At 55.4% G+C, this 20,729-nt stretch overlaps 2 protein-coding genes across 22 annotated transcripts in view; one reads left to right on the top strand and one right to left on the bottom strand.

Annotated features, from left to right (window-relative positions):
• KLC1 (kinesin light chain 1) overlaps positions 1 to 11,383 on the top strand; it is a 54,846-nt gene extending 43,463 nt beyond the window's left edge. For 5 of the 19 annotated variants that reach the window (XM_081050371.1, XM_081050374.1, XM_081050373.1 and 2 more), the window contains exons 15-17: positions 51 to 181; positions 10,594 to 10,666; positions 10,967 to 11,383. In XM_081050371.1, coding sequence (XP_080906497.1) covers positions 51 to 181; positions 10,594 to 10,666; positions 10,967 to 10,969 — 207 coding nt within the window. In that variant the 3' untranslated portion in view covers positions 10,970 to 11,383. Of the gene's footprint in view, positions 1 to 50; positions 182 to 3,882; positions 4,148 to 5,025; positions 7,992 to 10,593; positions 10,667 to 10,966 lie in introns of those variants that run through there. The other 14 variants (XM_081050390.1, XM_081050392.1, XM_081050391.1 and 11 more) reach the window with 6 other exon arrangements.
• On the bottom strand, positions 7,357 to 20,552 carry XRCC3 (X-ray repair cross complementing 3). 3 transcript variants are annotated; one of them, XM_081050396.1, is made up of 9 exons: positions 20,484 to 20,545; positions 19,384 to 19,497; positions 18,968 to 19,135; positions 17,065 to 17,202; positions 16,639 to 16,851; positions 12,049 to 12,203; positions 9,805 to 10,017; positions 9,663 to 9,709; positions 7,358 to 9,586 (listed from the first exon to the last, which is right to left on the bottom strand). In XM_081050396.1, exons 3-9 carry the CDS (start codon positions 19,020 to 19,022, stop codon positions 9,361 to 9,363), a joined length of 1,047 nt encoding a protein of 348 aa, XP_080906522.1. In that variant the 5' UTR covers positions 19,023 to 19,135; positions 19,384 to 19,497; positions 20,484 to 20,545; the 3' UTR covers positions 7,358 to 9,360. The 3 variants fall into 3 exon arrangements, with proteins under 3 accessions (XP_080906524.1, XP_080906522.1, XP_080906523.1); XM_081050397.1 differs by having other exon boundaries at positions 7,365 to 9,586; positions 17,065 to 17,157; positions 20,484 to 20,544; XM_081050398.1 differs by lacking the exon at positions 9,663 to 9,709 and having other exon boundaries at positions 7,357 to 9,586; positions 20,484 to 20,552.
• Positions 20,553 to 20,729: the final 177 nt, after the last annotated feature.

Raw genomic sequence — 20,729 nt, forward strand, 5'->3', positions numbered from 1 at the left:
CTGGGAGGGAGGGCCACCTGCAGCTTCACATTTGTTCACGTTTTTTTCAGGATGGCACTGGATCTTTAAAACGCAGTGGTTCCTTTAGCAAACTCCGGGCCTCAATTAGACGCAGCAGTGAGAAGCTGGTTAGGAAGCTGAAGGGAGGAAGTTCCCGAGAGAGTGAGCCAAAGCACCCTGGGTAATTATCTCCTGCCCGCCGCCCGCCCGCCGCGCAGTGTCTAACAGGCATTTCTTCTCCAGCACAGCGTCTCACCCAGACCGCAGGAAACGTTCCAGCTCCTCTCCATGTTTTAGCAATGAAAAGCTTTAGTAGTTTCAGCCTGAATTTTTTCCAGGATAGGTTGAGAATAATTGTGCAACTTCCTGTTTACAGGCTAGAAGGGCTGATGCCTTTAAAAAAAATTTATGGAATTCTTTGATTTTGTTACAGGTTCAAAGAAAGCCTTAGCAATGAATAGTAGGGCTTTAATATTAAAACATTGAGCATATTCACTTGTTTATTCTAGATATGCTTTATTTTTAAATTAGCATTAGGTTTAAATTAGTTTTAATTTTTTTTTAAATCAAAAGCTACCTACGACATGTTACATTTCATACAGGTATTAATACAGGGAGGAAAATGGTTTTAAATAGAAGGATCACAATTCAAGACTGTATTATAAGGAGTTTCTTTAGGAGATTTAAAAAATGTTAGGTTTTCTATGTGTTTTGAAAAAGGTTTCAGTCATGCGTTTTGAACAGTAACATTTGTCAAAGGAAATTGGTTCTAAGATACGCTTTATTCTTACAAGGCATGTTGGAAGGAGGGTCCTTTGTACCCCTGGCAGAGCATTACAAATGCCCTGGTTACTGGGTTATTTCTGATGTAAATGCCTCTTGTTTCAGGATGTATTTCTCACAGAAGCACTGTTGTGTCAGCTGTTCTGTGAAACTCGTTAACTTTCAAAATGGCACCTACTTTTTAAAGATTGATTCTTAGTAAAACCTTATTTTTAATGTGATTCTACTTTAAATTCTGTGGGTAAGAATTCTAACAGCTTAGGACTGAGACCAAGTTCCTTGGGATAACATACTGGAAATATGAAATCCCATGCCTCTGCTGTGTTAAGGTATGTCCAGCCTCATTCCGGTCATTGTTAGTTAGGGTCTAACTGCCGAGAGCCCCGTTCCCCAACCCCACCCCTCAGCGGAGGAGCAGGCCCTGCACAGTGAGGGCAGAGGCCCGGGGGCCCTCAGCTCGGTGCCCCCGGCAGCTCTCTGCTTGTGGTTGAACTGGTCCCTTGATGGCTTTTGAGGTAAGAGGGGCGATTGGGGTTTTGTGAGTGGCTGTCCCCTGGTTCTCAGAAGTGTTAACGAGCCCTTTTCTGTGGAGGAGTTCTGTGAGCTCCATGACACGTGCCGAGAAAACTACCTGGAAGTCCCTGTGTGGGAAGCCAGCCAGGGCCCTGAGTGCGCGGGGCTTCGCCGCCGCCGCCGCTCGCTGCTGCCCGAGTGCCTGTGGTGACACGTGAATGTGGAGTTGGGGAAGCCAGTTCTAAATTTGTGGCATAAAGGGCTCTTGTTTTAAACTATGAATTTCCAGAACTAACACGATAGCCTACTTATTGTCTGCCTCTCTGAATTCTGAAGGAGACATTTTTCCTTGTAGTGTCAGGAGCATCTGAACAGAGTGTCATGCGATCACTTAGTTCCCACTCCTGGGCCGGCTCCAAGGAGGGAGGTGGCGCTGCCTCGCAGGGCTCTCCACAGGCCATCAGTTAGTTTCTCCAGCTCAGTCGCACTGGTTACATCAGGTTCTAGATGTTTTGAAGCTTTTTAAATGCAAAGTCCAATTCTGGCACTAGGTCCTGTGACATGGAACTTTCTTCCCACATGACCACTCAGAATTTTTCTCGTTTCTGCCATTTCTTTCCTTCTGTCTTCACCATGATGTAACAGTGTGTGAGCCCCGATACGGTAAAAACGAGTGTTGATAACACTTTGCCAGCCTGGCCTGACGTGAAATAAAATAGACCATACACTTTCATATACTTATGTTTTCATATACCGTCTTATTTGAGATGATATCTTAATGAACCTTTTGAAAAACTAAGTGACTTTGGACAGTTCATCACATAAAATACGTAAAATGGAATAATCTGTCCAGGTAAGAGTGACAGTTTGTATCAATTGGACCAGGGTTCTCAAACGTGAACACGCCTCAGCATTTCCTAGAGGGTTTGTAAAACCCAGGCTGCTGGGCTCCACCCTTGGTTCCTGATTCAGTGGCTCCCCCTCCCCAATCCGCCTTTCTAGCAAGTTCCCAGTAGTCATAGTGCTGCTGGTCCGGGACGGTTGTGAGAATCACTTACTAGGCATTTCTGGAGCAGTGTTTGCAGCTCCCAGTGGGGTGGGGTACAGGGGACAGTTACTGGGCCCCTTCCGGTGACTCACTGGGCCCCTTCCGGTGAATCACTGGCTACTTCCGGTTTTGACAACCACAGGCTCAGGTGAATAGTGTGGATGCCATTGGGAAGAGTCAGGGAGTCAACTTGTTCTTTCTTCTGTTTTATGAGGAAAAAGTTGTATAGCTTTCTTAGAAAAAGTTTATTGGCCAATTAAGTAATAGAATAATTAAATCTTCCAGAATAGAATTTGTGAATTTAATTTTATCCTTGTTGTTGAGTAGTTCTAAGCAGCAAAGCACTTACTCAGAACTTGAGCAACACCGGTGTGGGTCTCATTGAGGTGTTTTTGTTTTGTCCTGACTGGGACATTTTGGGAGTGAGTGTTACTCGGGACAAACTCATCGAGGTCTGTTTTGGTGTCGGTTATTGAGTGAGAACTTAGCGTCTGGCGTTGGCCAGGCTCTTGTGGCGGTGCTGGCGGTGACGTGGGCCGTGCCCTGGGCCTCGGTGCCTGGGCCTGTGTCTGTCCGTCCGCATCGACCTTCATACTGCGCTTGGGCCTCACAGCGATGCCTTCACCTCGGACTGCATCAGCGTTCACTGTTCATGTCATAGGTAGTTCAAATTCAGAATGACAGGTCCTGTTGGAAACACTCCGAAATAACCCCTGAGAGTGGTTATTTTAGCTTTAAAAGCTAAGGTGACTTTCTGTTTCAGGACATCTGCTGTGGTGGTAAGCAGTTACAGTAATTTTACAATTGTTTTACAATTGTCCATAATTTAAGTTTAGGTTATAGGTAATTCAAAGGATATTTCATCACGTATTTTAAAGGGGTTCATGGGAGAAAACAAATATTTGTATAAATCACTGTATTTCTTTAAATGTAAAGTGAAATTTAAGTTTTTATTTCTAAGCAGAGAAGTAATAGCTTCAGAGTTTTACTAATGAAGAATGTTTTTCCCTACTTTCCACATTAAAAAATACATACGACACTTATGCATTTGATCTCAACAGGGAGTATCGAGCGTCTCTCTCTGTAACATGCTCATGTAGGGTGATGAGTGTTACACGGGACGTTGAGGTCCCCTTCCTGACACTTGTGTGATGAGGCGCTGTGGACTCACTTACTCCAGTCAGCGGGTGGCGCTGGTAGAGCCTTTGGCTTCTACGAGCCAGGTTTTAAAAGTAAAAATACAGCGGCAGTAGGAGTTTGCACGTGGTGCTGGAAGAGCCCCTTTTCACTGAGAAAGACACACAGAAACTGCTTTTCTCTACTGGGCGTTAAATACGGTTGTACACGGGGCGTCCATGCTAGGGATTGGGTGGAGACATCCCAGTGCCAGTGAGACGAAGGCCCACGGCTGTCAGGGCCGGTCCCAGACACTCCCTGGTGGGAACAGGCCTTGGCGGGGTGGCTTTGCTGTGTTTCCTGCTCCTGGTTGACCAGTGTGCTGATCGTTTGTCCTTGCATGTCCACTGTCCCGGCTGCAGCATGAAGCGTGCCAGTTCTCTGAATATCCTTAACGTGGGTGGCAAGGCAGCGGAGGACCATTTCCAAGTAAGGAGCCCTGCCCCCCTCATGCCCTCGACCGCCTGGGCCAGGCCAGGTGGGCTGCACCCCTGCCATTTTAGCGGGGCCTTGCCAACACTAGCATGTTTCTGGTTCTTAGGCGAAAGGCATCATCATAACACTTCTTATGCTGCACTCACTCGACTGAATTGTGGGACAGTCACGCTCTGAACGTTCTCAGTGTGTTCATCGATGAGCTTTACAGTTCGACCTAGTTAAAAATGAAGTGTTCTGATCAAGTATCCACACTTGGCCAGTTCCGATTTGTATTATTTGTATGATTTTGGCCTTTAACAAGTTTATAACTAACTTACTGTCTAGTTCAGCTGCTCAATGTTTTCAAGCCATTCAGAACTTGACCGACACAAGTCACTGACGCCTTGTTACCTGGACACAGCAGCCTTGATCCTGTTGTCAGCTGTGCGAGTCTCGCTTGGACAGCTCATCTTAACACTGGTGGGCCTGTTCACCATCAAAAAGTGCCTGCTTCTTTTCCGTTTCTTTTAAATGTCTGGTGTGACCGTGGCGTACGGCTGGGCCCTGTTCCTCGAGTGCGCCGAGCAGACCAGGCAGCCTGAACTCATGCAAAAGAGAACCTTTTGTGCCTTAGCGGTTACCGCTCGTCTGCTGGGGACCAGACTTCCTGGTCACCTCACCTGTTGAGCCAACAGCTTTCCCAGTCCAGCCGATACACTGACGTTCACCGACAGTAACTGGCCTGGCAGATACGCTGACCCCTCGTCACCCCAGCACCCACAGGGGTGACTGTTCCCCGGGGTGCTTGTCACCAGGCCTTTGGTGAGAAGCTACAAGACGTTGGTAGGAGGCTCTGTTTTAAGCACTCCTGGTCAGGACAGTAAAAGAAGGCGCTGTGTTTTAAAGGGCAAGGACCCGTCCTGTCGTTCCCCTTCCTTGGGGTTTGCTTCTGCCCATTTGAGCACCAGGACTCACTCTGTGCTGCCTTAGAGCCGTGCAGCTTTATTGTTAGAGCTGAGACCACTTGAAGTTGGTGTCATTCAAAGTACTGGTGAAATATAATTTTTCCATTTGTTTTTTTCATGCAGGAACGAGATAATTGTCTAGCAGACTCCAGAGCTCTGAGTGCCAGCCACACTGACCTGGCCCCCTGCGGGCCGAGGCCGAGCTAGATAAACCCGAGGCCCTCACTGCTCGCCAGGCCCCTCCGCTCGCTTCCTTTTCTAGCTAGTGGCCTCCACCACCCACGGGAGGTTCGCCCCGAGTTCTGTTTCCTAATGGCTGAGAGCGGCTGAAGCACAACTGTGAGACCCGGCAGGCGCGGTGGCCCCGGGGACTCCAGGGCAGACGTGGCCTGGCAGCTGGCTTCAGCACGCTCGGAACCGGCCACTGGTCACGGACACATGTACTTTTTGCCGCAACACCAGATCTGTTTTAATTTTTCGTATCTGTAATACAGTACTTAACAAGCTGTACATTAAGAATCGGGAACCTTAAGCTACGTCCCTTGGGAGCAGTATCTCATGAGCCGCGGCAGGGGTTGGCACCTGGCATTTAGAGGAATGAGTGATGAGAAACAGGACAAGGGAATAAGTTGCCGGTGGCCTCCACTCCCTCTGCACACTGCTTCTGGGTCCCACTCCAGACCCATCCTGCTGGACACTTCCTGGGCACCCACGGCCACCCCTGGAGCCTGTTATCTCCTGGCCCCGTAGGTAGAGGTGCATGTTTTCATTGAAAAGCATTTGTTGTGGAGTTAGGTAACACGGTGGATTGTGACGGGAACATTTTCAAATCAATCCTGAGGCGTTATCCCTGAAGGGGGTCATAGGCCTCACCCGTAGGGTCAGAAGACACTAAACGAACGACAGGACACAGTTCCAGACAACCATTCCAGGGCACGTCCTTCCACACTGATGAGCTGAAGAGTAATCCTTTAGATTCGGTGGGAAAAACGGAGCAGCCTTGGGAAATGCTGTTAGGCTCTGTGTTTATTTTGATGCAGCAATGCAGGTGATATTAGCAAAGGCCCTAGTTTTTGTTTATTTCTAGTGACCTTTCCCTCGTGCTCAGCCTTGGGCTGGGGAAAGTGCTCAAGGGGCTCCCTTGGTGCCTGATGGGTGTTCATGGTGTGGGGGTGGGGGGACTCTGGGGGATTCTGCTGGGACTCACTGCTGGTTCTCTGGGGGTTCCCACTGTGGGGGCTCTCTGGGTGACTCGCTGCAGATTTACTGGGGGGCTCATTCCAGGGGTGCCCTGGTTCCATGTACCCTTCAGCCTGAGCGTGGACTTGGGGTTGGAAGCAGCAGCACTGGGGTTTTATCCCAGCGAGGCTGGACTTCAAATTCTCTTTAAGTTTCCTATAATTTAAATATTACCTCGTGGCACAGGCTGCTTGTTGGTGAAAATGCACTTTTGCCCCGAGCGCTCTAGCCCGGGGTTGTGCCCGTGTGTTGGCCGGCCCCTGCAGCCTGGCCCCTCCGTCTGGGCTCCTTTGGGCTCCCAATGCACTTAGGTTTTGCAGGTTCTCATACATGAGCACTTGTTTTCTAACTGTTCTCTGGAGGTGTTTAAACAATCCGATGGGTTGTGCGAAACCACAGAAAAAAGAGCAGAGCCATGTGCTGCATAGACACTGGCTCTTGAGGCTCACACTTCGGGTTCACACGTGGCGTTGCCCGGATGCAGCGTGTCAGTCAGGAGAAGGACCAGAGCTGTCTGCTTCCTCCTCGCATTCCCCAGCCATAGAACTGACACCGTACATTTAAAACCCACTCAGTGGCCCCAGTGACAGTTCCCTCTGGAGCGCAAAGGCCGCTTAGGAAGAATAAACATGGGCTCAGAACAGAATTTAATTTTAAGCTCCCAGTTGCTGGAAGCAGACCATCTTTGCAGGGGCCTTTTTCCTACCTGAGATGGCTTGCAGCCCATTGGCCATTTCCCTCTGAGGGTCGTCGTGGCTTTACAGATTGTGCAGAAAGTGTTGGGTAAGTGGCTAGAGGGCTCCCTGAGACCAGGTCGTAGCACTGTTCATGTCTGAGGGAGCCACCAGGGTCTGCGATTCCTGATTTGTGAACTCGTTGCACAGTAGGGAGGAACCAGGTTGTAACCCACTTCCAGGCTGGCAGTCTGAATTCTTTCTCTAGGAGAGCAGCAGTGGGCTCAGCCACCCCTCAATGTCTTCTCCCGGTGAGGGGATCCTAAGGGTGCTAGCCCTCGCTTCCACATAGTTGAGTTCCCCAGAGGGGACAGCCAGGAAGTGGCAACAGCTGTGTGTCTGCAGGGCCCACCGCCGTGAGTGTCTCAACGGAGTCTGAGGGCAGCGGTCCTGGAGGAGCAGGCCTTCTGACCCCTCCCCCGGGCCTCCCCAAGGCAGAGAGGGATGGGAGGGGGTGATTTCTGTAGCTTGTGCTTTGTTTACAATATTGGAGCAATTCAGTTTTATTCTGGAATTTTAAAAAATCCTGTCTGTTGGGTCAGAACGCTGCTAGGAATGTCATGCAATTAGAAATTCAGTCTTGGTAGTACAATCAAATATTGCTAAGGACACAGTTTATAATAGTACAGGTCTCATTGTCAGCCTTACAGGCGGTTCCACACGAGGCTAACTTCTAATGTTTCTGCTTCCTTTTGAGCAGTGCACTGTACAGATTTGAGTACTGTAAAGCGGCACACGGTAGCACCCACCAAAGGCGGGCTCAAGTCAGCAAAGCGAGCCTGGCTGGGCAGACGCCATCCGCTACGTCACTGGGCTGGTACAGCGTTTTGAATTCATTCCCCAACATTACTGGGGAGCACCAGTGGTTTCTACAGTGGAGAACGAATGCTCAGTGTGGGGAGGGGTGAAGGTGTCTGAGACGGGGGGTGCACGGTGACAGGTGCAGGCACCCCAGGACCCGTGCATTCCATCAGCCGACGGGCAGGTGTGCGGCACGGCTTACTGTCCATTCTGCCTCAGAGCTATAGTTCTGTTGTCGTCATTCATGTGAACTAGGAAATCATTGGAATTGTTTATATTTCATGACAAAAATAAAGTGTTTTATTTCCTCGTGTGAAGTCCCTGCACTTCTGCAAAGGCTCTTTGTAAAACCCCAATCCTGAAAGGACTTGCCTAGTTCACCAACTATTAACTTTTTTAAGGGTCACAGGCTACTTTGAAAGTGTGAGGAAAGTTATAAATGGGTCATCCTGCCTTAGAAAAATGTCCAAACAGAAGTGTCAGTCTAGTTACAGGGACTTAAGAACCCCTCTCCCAGTGCTGGCACTGGCCCAGGGGTTGTGGTGTGTGCCACGGAGCTGTAGGATGGCCAAGTCACTCGACTCATCTGTGCCTCAGTTTCCCTGAACAAGGACAGTAACAGGACCCGTCTCCCAGGATTCATGACTTAGGACAGTGCCTAAGGGCCTAATTCATGACTTAGGCCCAGAGCAAATTGCCACTGAAAGGGTGCAGGGGCCACAGCTGTGTCCCCACAACACATTCACCCAAGGCCTACACTGTGCCCAGCAGCCTGTGAGGCACCCCCACTCCTCTGCCCACACACAGGCCACGTCCTCTGGGCTGGGCAGTCACGGCCCCGGTGACCGCTGGGCCTCGTATCTTCATGACCAGGTGGTCAGATTCTGGTTTGTACCCACAAACAGCAGACCCCTGTGCTGACGGGGATCCCGCTTTCATCTGGAGGGAAGGCCCCCACGGGCCGCAGTGAGGAGCTGGGTCTGTGCAGGTGTCCCTGCCAGGGTGGACGCCCCCGCCAGGCCAGGGCTGAGGTCCTGCCCTGAGGCCAGGCTTGGGGAGGCACCGAGGACCTCCTTTAGGCCCAAACTGGTTTTCCGAGCAGATGGGCCACCTTTCACAAGCCAGTGTCCGCCGTCTGCACCTTTGCCCAGCAGTGGCAGGTGGCAGAGGCACACAAAAGTAACCCTTCCTGTGGCCGACACCCCAAGGGGGTAAGGCCAGTGAGGGACTCATGTGACCGTGGCCCCGGACAGTGGGGAACGGCACAGCCTGCAGGAAGGAGGGCAGCAGCCCATGGGCGGCATGGTGGAGACCCTGTTGGGCAGGGCCCCAGGCGCCGGAGAAGCTGTTGGCCCCCCATCCTGGGTGGGAGCTGATGTGGACAGGATGCAGAAGGCTGCTCCTTATGGGGCCAGGGCTTCCAGGAGACCACGGTAGACACCCCGCAGGGACCAGTGCAGCGGTGGGGACAAGTGCTCTGCTCTAAAAGCTGGGTGCCAGGACCCAGGGAGAGGAAGGTGGGGTCCTCTATGCTCGCTGTCTTCCTGCGATGAGAACGTAGAGCTGACACCCTCGAGGAGCTCGTAACCCAGCAATGGCTGAGCCGAATGCCTCGGTCGCCTGCACCGTGGAGTTAGCCGGAGAAGCTTTCTCGGGACCCGGCTGTAGTCCTGCCACTGTCGCATCAGCAGGACTGGGTCCCAGGCGTCCCTTGCACGCCCTCGGCAGTGACTGTGTAGGAGCAGGACGAGGGGGGCAGGTGAGGGGCGAAGACCACCCTCAGGGTGCGGGTGGGGTGGCCCTGCATGGCGATGGCGTCCTCAGGGCGGCGCCGGTCAGCCATCAGCCTCATGAACAGCTGGTTGGACCAGGCGATCCCAAGGGCTGGAGACAGCCGCTCCTCTCGGGCCCTGAGGCAGGAAACAGGCTGGTCACTCAGAACTGCGGCCACGCCACCCCCAACCTCCTGCCCAGGGGCCTGCTCACCCTGGTGGCCCAGGCACCGCGCCCCGCTCCTCCACAGCCTCTGTCACCTGGAAGGGCCAGAGCAGGGTCAGCTGCGGGGGCTGCCGCCCACTCCCCAAGTGTCTTCCCCGGAATCAGCGTGGGGGGCGGGGAGGGTGCCTACCTGGTTGATGCACAGCACAGGGCTCTGGTAGGCGGCACTCAGCTGGCGCAGTGCAGCCCCCAGCGCCTGCAGACGCCGGGCCCTGGGCACCGAGGTCGGCCCGTCCGACTCACAGCGAAAAGGGGCTGCCACCGAGTCAATGACCAGTAGGCGGGCCATTCCCCGGGACAGCAGCACGGGCACCTTCTTGCTCACACATGCCAGCAGGGTGTCCTGGGGGCCGAGGGAGGTGGCCGTCACTGCCCGTGCCACCTGCATCCCCCTCTGCCTTTGGGGCCATCACAGTGACCTGGCCTCTCTTTCCGTGGCCCCATGCCTGGGTGACCAACTGGACCTGGCCACGCGGCCAGCCTGTCACTGCCATGGTAACTGGGATGGCACCTTGTCAGGCAGAGGCAGGAGGCAGGCAGCAGGGCGGGGGTGCAGGGGTAGGGGGTGTGGGTGTCCTGCATCTAGTGTCGCCCTGAACCTGCAGGCCCCTGGGATGTGTCCCGGCTGTACATTGAGCAGTGGACAGCAGGCGGGGACCGGGCCTGGAGAGTGCAGGTGGCTCCTGAGGCAGCCCTGCGCATGCTCAGGCCCTGAGCCCTGTGTCCTGAGCAGCCCTGGCTGGGCTCTGGGACGGCAGCGTCCTCAGGCCTGCCCCTTGGGACTGCTATGCCCTGCTGGCCTGGGCTCTCAGGCCTGGTGCCGGGTGGCCAAACACTGGCCATCCCTCCAAAACCATTAAGAGCTCTCAAGTGGGTCCTTGTTCTGAAATGAAAGTGAGTTCTGTGCTTCAATCTCCAGGTTGTCCCCAGTAGAGCCTCTCTTTGTGGAAAACGACAGCAGCAGTAGTGGCCTAGAAGACGCTAACATGAATGTGAGTCCTGTACGCCTTCCCGTCACAGCACGCCAACACCAGGGCACCGGGGCGGGGGAGAGGGGACAGGCGGTGGACAGGCCTGCATGCTTCATGGCCAGGACTCCAAGAGGGGCCTCGCCTGGAGACCCTGCCCTCAGTAGCCCCCTACCAGGGCCCTGGCCTCTGCGGACGCAGCAAGCCGACCGCCGTCTCGGCAGACACCAGGCGAGAGGGCTCCCACCCCTACCCCCACCCCGGAGCTGCTTCCAGAACAAGACTGAGAAGTGCCTGGCCCTGACCCACCTCTTTCTCTTGCAGTGAAGCTGCAGCAGCCTGCAAGACCCAGGACGACGCTGCTTATGGAGGCCAGAGCCCGCCCTGTGACAGCCAGGGCACAGTCACCGAGGCTGGAGGGCCCTGGAGCTGGGAGCCTGCAGCACTGAGCTTCTCCCGCGTCCCCATGTCCCCATGCCCTGGAACACTGTCACACTAACAACCACACTGCTCAGCAGGACACAGCGCTCACAAAGCCACGGCCAGCTCGGCCCCTAAGGGTGGCAGGGCAGGTACAGCCACTGCCCTGGGGACATCCAAGGTCACCTATGTCCTGAACCTACATGGGAAAGGCCTCTAGCTGCCCGCCCCATGTGCCGTTTATTCTGGGGCTGTGTGTGATAATGTATTTTATTGTAAATTTTTTAAAAATTAAAGTTTATACGCCTTATTCTTCACTGGAAGTTCTTTTTAGAACAATTCTTAAGCCCGGGGAGCCAGGCCGCTGGAGAGAGCCTGCCTGAACTTATTTTTGCTGCACTGGCTTCTGCTCAACTTCCCACCTTTCCTTCTGAGTCCCTTCCATTCATGGCTCATCCCTCCACCAAACCGTGATCTAAGTTGAGAAGCTGACCGGTCTCCGCTTCCCCTGCCTGCCTGGCCCGCCCAGCTCCCCAGCAGCCCCAGCCTCGCCCCCTGGGGACAGAACACACGACTTGGTCACTTCCAGATGTGGTGTCACCCCAGCGATGAACCAGGCGGTGGTGAGCGATCTGAGGGAGCTTGTCCAGGCCGGTGCCCGGTGGGACCTGGCCAGGTGGGGGGCCCCTTGTGCCCCAACAAGGGGGCTTCCCCCTCCAGAGGCAGAAGTAAAACCCAACACAGAGTCCTGTCCTTGTCGCCTCATGGTGGCCAGCTGGGCAGGAGGTACTTACCCCAATTTCCAGGGGGCTGAGGGGCTCCCCCATGTCAGGTGCCCTCCCCCACTCCTCATGGGTAGGGTCCAGGAGGCCCGGTGCAACCTGAACTCCAGGCAATGAATCATGTTGATCTGATGCGCTTCCGTCAGCCTCACTGGCACTGGTGACTGACGGGGGTCACCTGGGGCCCGCCTGCTGCACACTCACCACGTCGGCTGCGTGCTCGATGAAGATGTGGTCTCCAAACTTGATCTTCCGGACCTCCTCCCCCGGGACGTCTGTCCGCAGGCGCTGCTGCTGGGCAATGAGCTGCTGCAGACGCTTGCTGGGGAAGGCATCTTCGGTGCAGATGTACACGGCCCCTGGGGAGCGAGGTGCCGGTGAGCACGCACGGGGTGGGAACCGGCCTGTGGCCGCCACACAGCCCTGCACCTCTGCCCTCCAGGGGCTTCCCTTCAGGTCCAGGAGGGAGGCAGGCGGTCGCTGGTCTCCTACCCACAGCCACCTCACTGACAGGACGTGACCCCGTGGGTCTGCCCCCAGGCCGTCTCGAGTGGCAGTGAGTGGATTATCAGGGCCCATGGGCTTTTGGATGCAGGGAGATGCCCTCAATAGCTCCACTGGGCACATGTTTTCTGGATCCATTTTCAGGGCTCCTGTTAGGATCCCGGCTCCATGGTGAGAACTCTGTCTTTGCTGCGACTGGAAAAGTGAGGAAACAGGTAACGTGCAACATGCCACAAGGGTCCTGAACACCAGGCCAGCACACCGGCTGGGGTCCTGCACCAGAGAATGGACACTGAGTCCAGCAGCCAACGACCAGCGACCACCCTAAATAAACCCCAATGTTACGGCAACTGATGGTCAACAAAGGTCCCAGGACAATCCAGGAGTCTTTAACAAATGGTACTGGGACCACTGGATAAGCACATGCAACAAAACGAAGTTAGGCCCTTACCTCACACCACACACAGAAACTAAACCAAACGGATCAAATGTGAGAGCTCAAACTGTAAAACTCAGAAGACAACATGGGTAACTCTTCGTGAGCTGGGGTTAGGCGATGGATTCTTAGATACGACACAAAAGACACAAGCAAGATGAATGGGTAAACTGGACTTCATCAAACAAAAGTTTTGTGCTTCGAAGGACACCAGCAAGAAAATGAAGACAACCTATAGAAAGAAAATACTGCCAATCACCAATCTGACAAGATTCTAGTATCCTTATTATACAAAGAACCCTTACAACTCAACCACAAAGACAAAGAACCCCAATTTTAAAATGGGCAAAAGATCTGAATAGACATTTCTCCAAAGAAGATACACAGATGACCAACAGGCTCATGAAAAGATGCCTACTGTCATTAGTCATTAGGGGACAGCAAATCAAAGCCACAGCCAGACCACGTCACACCCACTAGGATGGTTGTCATCAAAAAGACGGGTGTTGGCGAGGACGTGGAGAAACTGGAACCCTGTTGGTGGGAATGTGAAGTGGTACAGCTGCTGCTTCAAACAGCCTGGCAGGTCCTCAGAAAGTTCGACATGCGGTGACCATGTGACCCAGCAGCTCCACTCCGGAGTGCCCAGCCAGGGGAAAGGAGCCCAAGGTCCCCGGAAGCCGGCACACCCACGCTCACAGCAGCACTGCTCACAAAAGCCAAAAGAGGCAGACAACCCAAAGTCCAGTGGACACACAGCAGTGGCACTCAGCCGTGAGGGAATGAGGCACCGACATGTACCCACATGGATGAGCCGGGCACATGACGACACGGTGCAGAGTGAAAGGAGCCAGACACAGAGGCCGCGCGTCTGATTCCATTCCTGAGAAATGTCCAAAACAGGCTAGTCCACACGGAGAGGTGTGGTGAGAACTGGGAATGACACGGCGGGGAACAGGGTCTCTGGAATTACACAGTGGTGATGGGTGCACAACTTGCTGAATGTACTAAACCACCCGGAATTCCGCACGTTAAGAGCAAATTTTATGTATGTGAGTTATGTCCCAATTATAAAAGAAAACACTGGCCGGTGACCTGGCTGGCCACTGGCTGTGCTCCACCAGGGTTCCAGGCCCACAGCTGGCCTTCCCGGCCATCACTGCGGCACGCATGGCACAGCCCTGGGCAGATGGACACACATGGTGCACACACCGTGTGTGCACGGTTTGTGAGGGCGTGCGTAACTTTTAATTTTGTTCCCACAGAATTTCAGACTTAGAGAAGCGATGCAAAATAGCAAAGGCATCCCAGTCTGACTCTGTGAGTAGCAAGTCCACCTCCTTAGCCTTCCTCGGCACGTTCCAGATCATTCCTGGGGGCAGTGCCGAACCCGGCGGGAGGCCCACGTCAGTCCCTGGGCAGCTGGGAGTGACCATGTCCTCCACGGTCCAGGAGAGAAGGCAGCTGCGTGTGCGTGGGCCCCCAAGCTCCTTTGCCCATCTGGGCATGTTTTCTTGGGAGAGCTGTCCCCACCCACCAGAGCGGCCAAAGTGGCTTCACCAAGCTGGCGGGGAGGTGGCCTGTAAGGAGACCCCAGCCGAGGGCAGAGGCTGGGCAGAGAGGGGCTCCACGTTTTCTTAAACACAGGATTTGTAATAACTCCAGACCTCTTTGCCGTTCTTTTCAAAATCAGGGCTTTCAGGTTTGATTTGGGGAAATGTGGTTTAACGTGGTCACAGTAGCCGTGGGGCCTCCCCTCTTCCTGGAGACGTCCTGCCAGGCTGTCTCCTTTTCCCCTCTGCCACTGGCACGCTCGTGTGCGTCTCCTTTCCTGACACCTGCCTCTCCGGAAATGGGCACCAGTCAGCCTGACACCGACCTCCGCACCTGCCAGCAGCGGCCCATCCTGCTGGTTCTTCTTCCTGCCTTCGATCCATGTCCCCAGAAACTCACTGTCACCTGGGAGCTCAGCTCCTTAGCTTCAAGTCCACCGCTCCCAGTGCTGGGGTCCTTGCCCACGTCTGGCGGACCTGGGAGGCTCCATGGAGACAAATTCAGCTGGGAGCGTGGACCTCAGACCCCTAGTAGATTCCAGTCCCCTGCAGGGGTCATGAGTAATCCACCCAAGATCATGTGACTGTCACCAAGAGAAGAGACCCTGGATGGTACAGAGGCAGTGGAGGGGGTGTGAGACCTCCCCGCACGACCAGCAGTGGATGAGGCGGCCTCCTTGTGGCAGGACCATGTCAGGCTGGGGGTTGAGCGTGGGCAGTCGGGGTATGTGCCGGGCCTGTCGTGGCCTGGAATAAGGGACACAGGAGGGACCCAGGGGAGGGTTCAGGCCATGTGAGCTGGCCCGGTCCCAAGCAGGAGCAGCAACCACGGGAGTCAGAAAGCACCCACTGTGTGCCAGGCACACACTGAGTACAGACACAGACCCGGGCCTGGACCCAGTGTGAACAGATGCCAACAGATAACTGCCAGGAGAAAACGGGTCCCCGGGGACCCCACTGGGCTGGAACGTCGGGTCATTGGGGAGCAAGGTGACCAGGCTCAGGAGAGACTCAGGATCAGGACCTGACGGCTGAGCCTGTGCTCTGCCCACCTGCCCCCCGACCCCTGCTCCACCTGGCACGGCCCCCGGCCCGCCCGGCACGGCCCCCGGCCCGCCCAGCTGCCTGAGAAGGCAGACGGGCAGGACCTCAGCTTGAGTCGCAGCAAAGAGCCGATGTGCCCAGAGACTGGCACCAAGGGCATTGGGGAGCGAGGTGGCTCCCACCCGTTCTGAGCACTCGAGTCTCGTCTCACGGCAGCTCTTATGTGGGTGAAGTGACGACTTCCACTCTCAAGGTCAAGGCCATCCACTTGGGCACCACAGTCTGACAGCGCTGCAGAGGGCGCCTCCTCGGCGCACCCTTCCCAGAGACGCAGGGACAGGGCACGACACAACAACACCTGCCTCCGGCGTGAGCACCCCCACACTTGGTCAGGAGACCCCTGCACTGAGCCCACGTGGCCAGTGTGGCCGGCAGGCTCGGTCCCCGCTCTGCAGAGCTAACCTGTTCAAAGGGGAACAGGTGGGATTCCCAACCCTGTCGGGATCCCAGCTGGGACAGGGACTTGCTGCGGTTCAGTGACAGGTGGCAACACGGTGAGGAGGGGGCCTGGCCTCAGAAAGCGGGTCCAGATCTGCCCCTGCCTCTGTCCCCAACCCCGGCAGGTGCCAGTTCTGGCTCCAGGGCCCCGTCTGGGAAGTGAGGTAACAGATGGGCTCAAAGGGGCGGCAGTGGCAAAGTGCTGCCATCCTGAGTCGTGTGCAACTCAGGAGCCACTCGGGAGTCACACGGTAGCACTGCTGACTTCTTATCAGAGCCAGGAGCTCCCAGGAAACATGTTCACTCTAATATTCTCACATCCTACATAAACAACTTGAATTTCTGACGCTTGGGCACCCAAACAGGCAGCCTTGAAAACCCCCTGTAATGCCAGGCCCAGCGGGTCTCATGTCACACACACCAGCTGGCAGGGAGCCCCGCACCACTGCCCTCGGACCTCACCTGCCCAACAGTTAGAGGTGAAAAGCTGTCGCCCTGCACACATGGCTCTGGGCCAAACGGCTTGCAAGCTGGTGCTGTGTGAACGCATGTCAGCCCCACAGCGCCAGGGACCCCCTGCAGGTCCGCGTGGGGGCAGGGACTGGCCAGCAGGGCCCGGCTCCTAGAGGTCCCCTCACTCCCGAAGGAACCGCTAAGCGGTGTGAAGGAGGGGATGCCAACTGTAGGAACCGACCGTTGGTCCCCACCCTGATGGAACAGAGCTGACCCCTGCCCGCCGCCAACCCGGCAGCTACTCACCGGCCTCCAGGCCTCCGTGCTGCCGCGGGAACTGCACCGCCAGGCAGAGCTGCAGCGCCAGCTGGGTCTTCCCGGCCGAGCTGCGTCCCGCCAGCTCGGTGATGCCGTCGAGGGGCAGGCCGCCGCGGAGGAGCCCGTCCAGCACCGGGCAGCCCAGGCTCAGGCGCTGGTGCTGCGCGGGGAATCTCTCCTCCAGCTGATGCAGGTCGAGGGCTGGGGAGGGCGGGGCGTCAGGCAGGTGGGCGGGGCCGGAGGGACAGGAGGGGATCCTGCGCCCCGCGGCCTCGCCCTTCCCAGAACCACCCCCGGAGCGAGGGCCCCCAGCACGGCCCCATCCCCGTGCGGCCCCCACGCCCCGGGCTCCTCCTCGCTGCTGGCTGTGCGCACCGCCCTCAGCTCCTGGCAGGGACGAGGGTCCTTGCCCACCTGTGACCACACTGCGGCCCCGCAAGTGTGAGGAAGCTGTGCTCAGCAAGTACTGCACATCAGGGCTGGAGAGGCCGGTCAGTCTCTGCAAGTCTGGGCCAGAAAAATGCAAAACCTCCTGTATGGATTTCAGTTTGGCTGAAATTATACAAATAAATTACAGCACAAGGTCAGACTACAGTAACGCCAGGCAGCACAACAGTGACAAGAGGTGCGTTGTCTTCCAATTCTGGGGACCTGGTGGGCAGGGCTGGATCCATCTGCTCCCTGAACCCCTGGGTAGAGTGTGATGATGACCACAGGACAAGGAGGGAAAGGGCCTGGGGGGAGGCCCACCTCTGAGCTGCAGCAGCGGAATCAGGGGGGCAGACGGCCCCTCCTAGGTGGCTACCCAGTCCCACGCCAGGAGACGTCTGTCAGGAAACCTGCACACCATGCACTAGAGGCTGAGCCGGGGAGGAGGTGAGTGGGGAACCGCACATGAGGGAGGGGGTGCAGCAAGGAAAGCCACGCGATACCCATTGCACCAGCCGGTGGCGGGCACGGCGGGGTGGCCAGCAGGGCTAACAGAGAAAAGAACGTGGGAGTGTGACAGTGTCATGGGCACCGGCTGGGGCGGGAGTGGGGGGGTCAGAGGATCACACAGTTAATACATCCAGAGGACCTGGGAATATGGGAGGAGAGTCGATAAATTAATTTTGGGTTTGGGTAAAGAACATTATTTTCAAACTAGTAGAAAGAATAAAATGTCTGCTAAAACTATATCCAGCTAGGCCAGAAGGCAAAAAAAGAGAAAACAACACACAAATAAAACAGTACAAATACCTTAACATAAATGGAGAGTTAAACCCAAATTTATCAGGAATTACCTTAAATACATATGCCCTGAATGTTCCAGTTAAAACACAAATGTGGTCAGACTGGATGAAAGGAAAATCAAAACTACTGATACACTCTTTGAAAAAAGCAACAGCTAAGTAAGGGTGGCTGAGCAGGGCTGAGACCCTGCCCCACGCAGGACATTGCCACACGCTGCGGCACCAACCCCCAGGGGGATCAGCCAGCATCCTAATATGGAAGCGTCTCTGACACATGCCCCGGAGACAGAAGATGAAGGGCCCAGGACGTCAGCCGCACAGGGAGCTGGGGATGGACATGCTAGGAAACAGAATGGGTGAGCTGTCCCATCCTTTGAGCATTTAGAAAAGAGCCACTGTTTGACAAACTGACTGGAGGATTTGGGAAAAATCAGTGAGAAGGACCCAGAGAATGCAGCATGTGGAAAAGGAGGCAACTACTAACTGGGGTGGGGGGGGGTGGCAGGGAGAACCAAAGCTGGTACAAGAAAAACATCAGTCATAACCCCTTCTGGTTCCGAGATGGCTGTTAGGTCCCCACTCACAACCCTGACATCTGGCGTGACCAAACTGTGTTCCAATTATGGGGGTAGAGGTGGAGGAAGTAGGGGTACATGTGGGGTGCAAGCAGCCAGCCCTCACCCCGTACAGGAATCTGAGTAACTGGTGATACCCACACACTAAACACAGCAACGTTAAGCACATTCTCTAGAAACCCAGATATAATTACAAAAATTGCTAAAGGACTCACAAGTGACGAGCAGTTACAGTTCACTTTTAGATGATGTGCACATGTTAATTGGATGAAAATAAAATTAACTTTAAAAGTGTCCTTTCAGTTACACACACACACAACTAAACAGCCCGCACACGGTCCAGCATCAGAGCACCAATGAAGACCGACTGTCTCAGGGAAGAGTGAGCAAAGTGGGGACCGAGACAGGGACAGGCGACTTCGGTGACTTGTTTCACTTAAAGTATATACACGTATGTACACCCACACAGGTCCACACCTATTGCATATAAGTAAGTACCAAGAAATATACCTTTCTTAATTGCAGCAATAATTCTGGGATTCAGGTCGAGTTGATCCAAATCCATTTCGTCAGCGTGCTGACCACAAAGATGAGTAACTTCCCAGGGACACAAATTCTGATGCACTTGCTGTCACCTCAGCGAGTGTAGCAGTGACAGCAGCTGGGTTCACCGGCAGCCTAGAGGTTAGAGGACAGATGTCACGTACCACGAGTGCCACTGAGTTAAGTGTGAGACAGCACTCCTGTTGAGCGGTCCTTTGGTAACTCAGAAATCGTGGACTCAATCCACACACTGATGCACTCGAAGGCCCCCCGCCCCTGCATTCTGGTTGCCAGAGCACATGGCTGTCCCGTTTCGTGCCCTGCAGGGAGCGCCAGAAGTGAACACGAGCTCCAGGCCGAGTCATGGCCCTGCCCTGACCCACCTGTCCTGGCGCGATGCTGTAGAAGTTGGAGATCCAGGTGCACTGGGCTCACTCAGGTGAAGTGTCCCTTGCATTCGCCAGTTTAATTTCCCTTAACTGTGTCTCCATGGGAATCTGGAAAGAGTGGAAAAAGTGAGTTTGGAATCTTGTAGGATGCTGAGAGGGTCGGAACCTTGGTGACCACCAAGCTGTCTCAATGGAGAACAACGCAGCCTGTGTCCAGCCAGGCCTTGCCCTCAGCCAGCCATGTGGGTGACCTCCTCCAGGGGCCTGAGCACTAAACGCAGTGGGGGACTGGAGCCCAACCTGCTGGCAGGACATGCGAGGACCAAGACCAGCAGCCACTTGGGCCAAACCCAGGGTGACTGTCCACCACAAGTCCCAGTGCTCTGCTGACTCGCAAAGTCCCAATGTCTTGGCTGAGGGGAGGTACCCAACTGAGGACTGTTCCTTGCGATGCTGAGAATACTACATGGACTTGGACAATATCAGGCTATTTTGAAGCTTCAAGAACCAGGTCTCCTGCACCCTCACACTCGCAGGGGCTGGTCTGACTGGCGAGGGTCGTGAAGCCAAGAGCCCACAGTGCCGATTGGTCCAGACAGCTCGGGAGGCAGCTGCTGGGCAGGAGAGAACTGGCCACTCACCTCCCTTGATCCCGCCCTGTGCCCACCTCCGAAACACCACCACGTCACCGAGTCCTGGTTCACCGCTCACCCACGGCCCCTGCACCACTGCAACCAAGCTGGCCCTGAAGCTGGGTGGCCTCTAAACCCTGCGGGGTGCCAGCCCCGAGGATCAACCTTCTCACCCCGCTCACGAGTCCAGGCTGCGCTGGCCCCAGGTTCCTTCCCCCTGCCAGGTCCCCGCTGGGATCCTGGCACAGCTGTCCCTCTGCCCGCCGGCCCGCGGGTGATGGTCGCGGTCCAGGGCCTCGGGGGCCGGAGGCATCGGTGACCCGCGGCCCCGCCGTTCCCCATCCGGCCCCCGCAGGGGGACCACACTTGCCCTCGCCCGGCTTCCACTGTGCCCAAGGCCACTCCGGTGTCCAACCCTCCCCCAACCCTCCCCCTCCGCTGCCCACAGTCCCCTGCCCCTACCCCGGCCCCTCGGAACTGCCATCTCTCCCATCTCGCGCGTGCTTCACTATTCACGCCGTCCCGCCCCTCAAACCTCCTCTTCCAATGAGTGCTAGGCGCCCCGAGCCGGATACGCCAATCAGAGAGGAAGTAGCGGCTACGTCGCAGACTAACTGGCTAATCCAAAGTCTCAATCGCCCCTAAAGAGGCGGAGCGTGCCCGGGCCCGCCCTCACTGACGATTGGTGATTGCCCTCCGGTTGGCAGG

Source organism: Rhinolophus hipposideros (genome assembly GCF_964194185.1).
Source record: "Rhinolophus hipposideros genome assembly, chromosome: 5".
NCBI lineage: Eukaryota > Metazoa > Chordata > Mammalia > Chiroptera > Rhinolophidae > Rhinolophus > Rhinolophus hipposideros.

Coding starts and splice junctions, on each gene's coding strand:
- XRCC3 (XM_081050396.1), bottom strand. CDS start 19,022: ATGGATTTGGATCAACTCGACCTGAATCCCAGAATTATTGCTGCAATT. Junction 17,203..18,967: donor TATTGCTGCAATTAAGAAAG/GTATATTTCTTG, acceptor GTATAATTTCAG/CCAAACTGAAATCCATACAG. Junction 10,018..12,048: donor TCGAGCACGCAGCCGACGTG/GTGAGTGTGCAG, acceptor CTCGGCCCCCAG/GACACCCTGCTGGCATGTGT.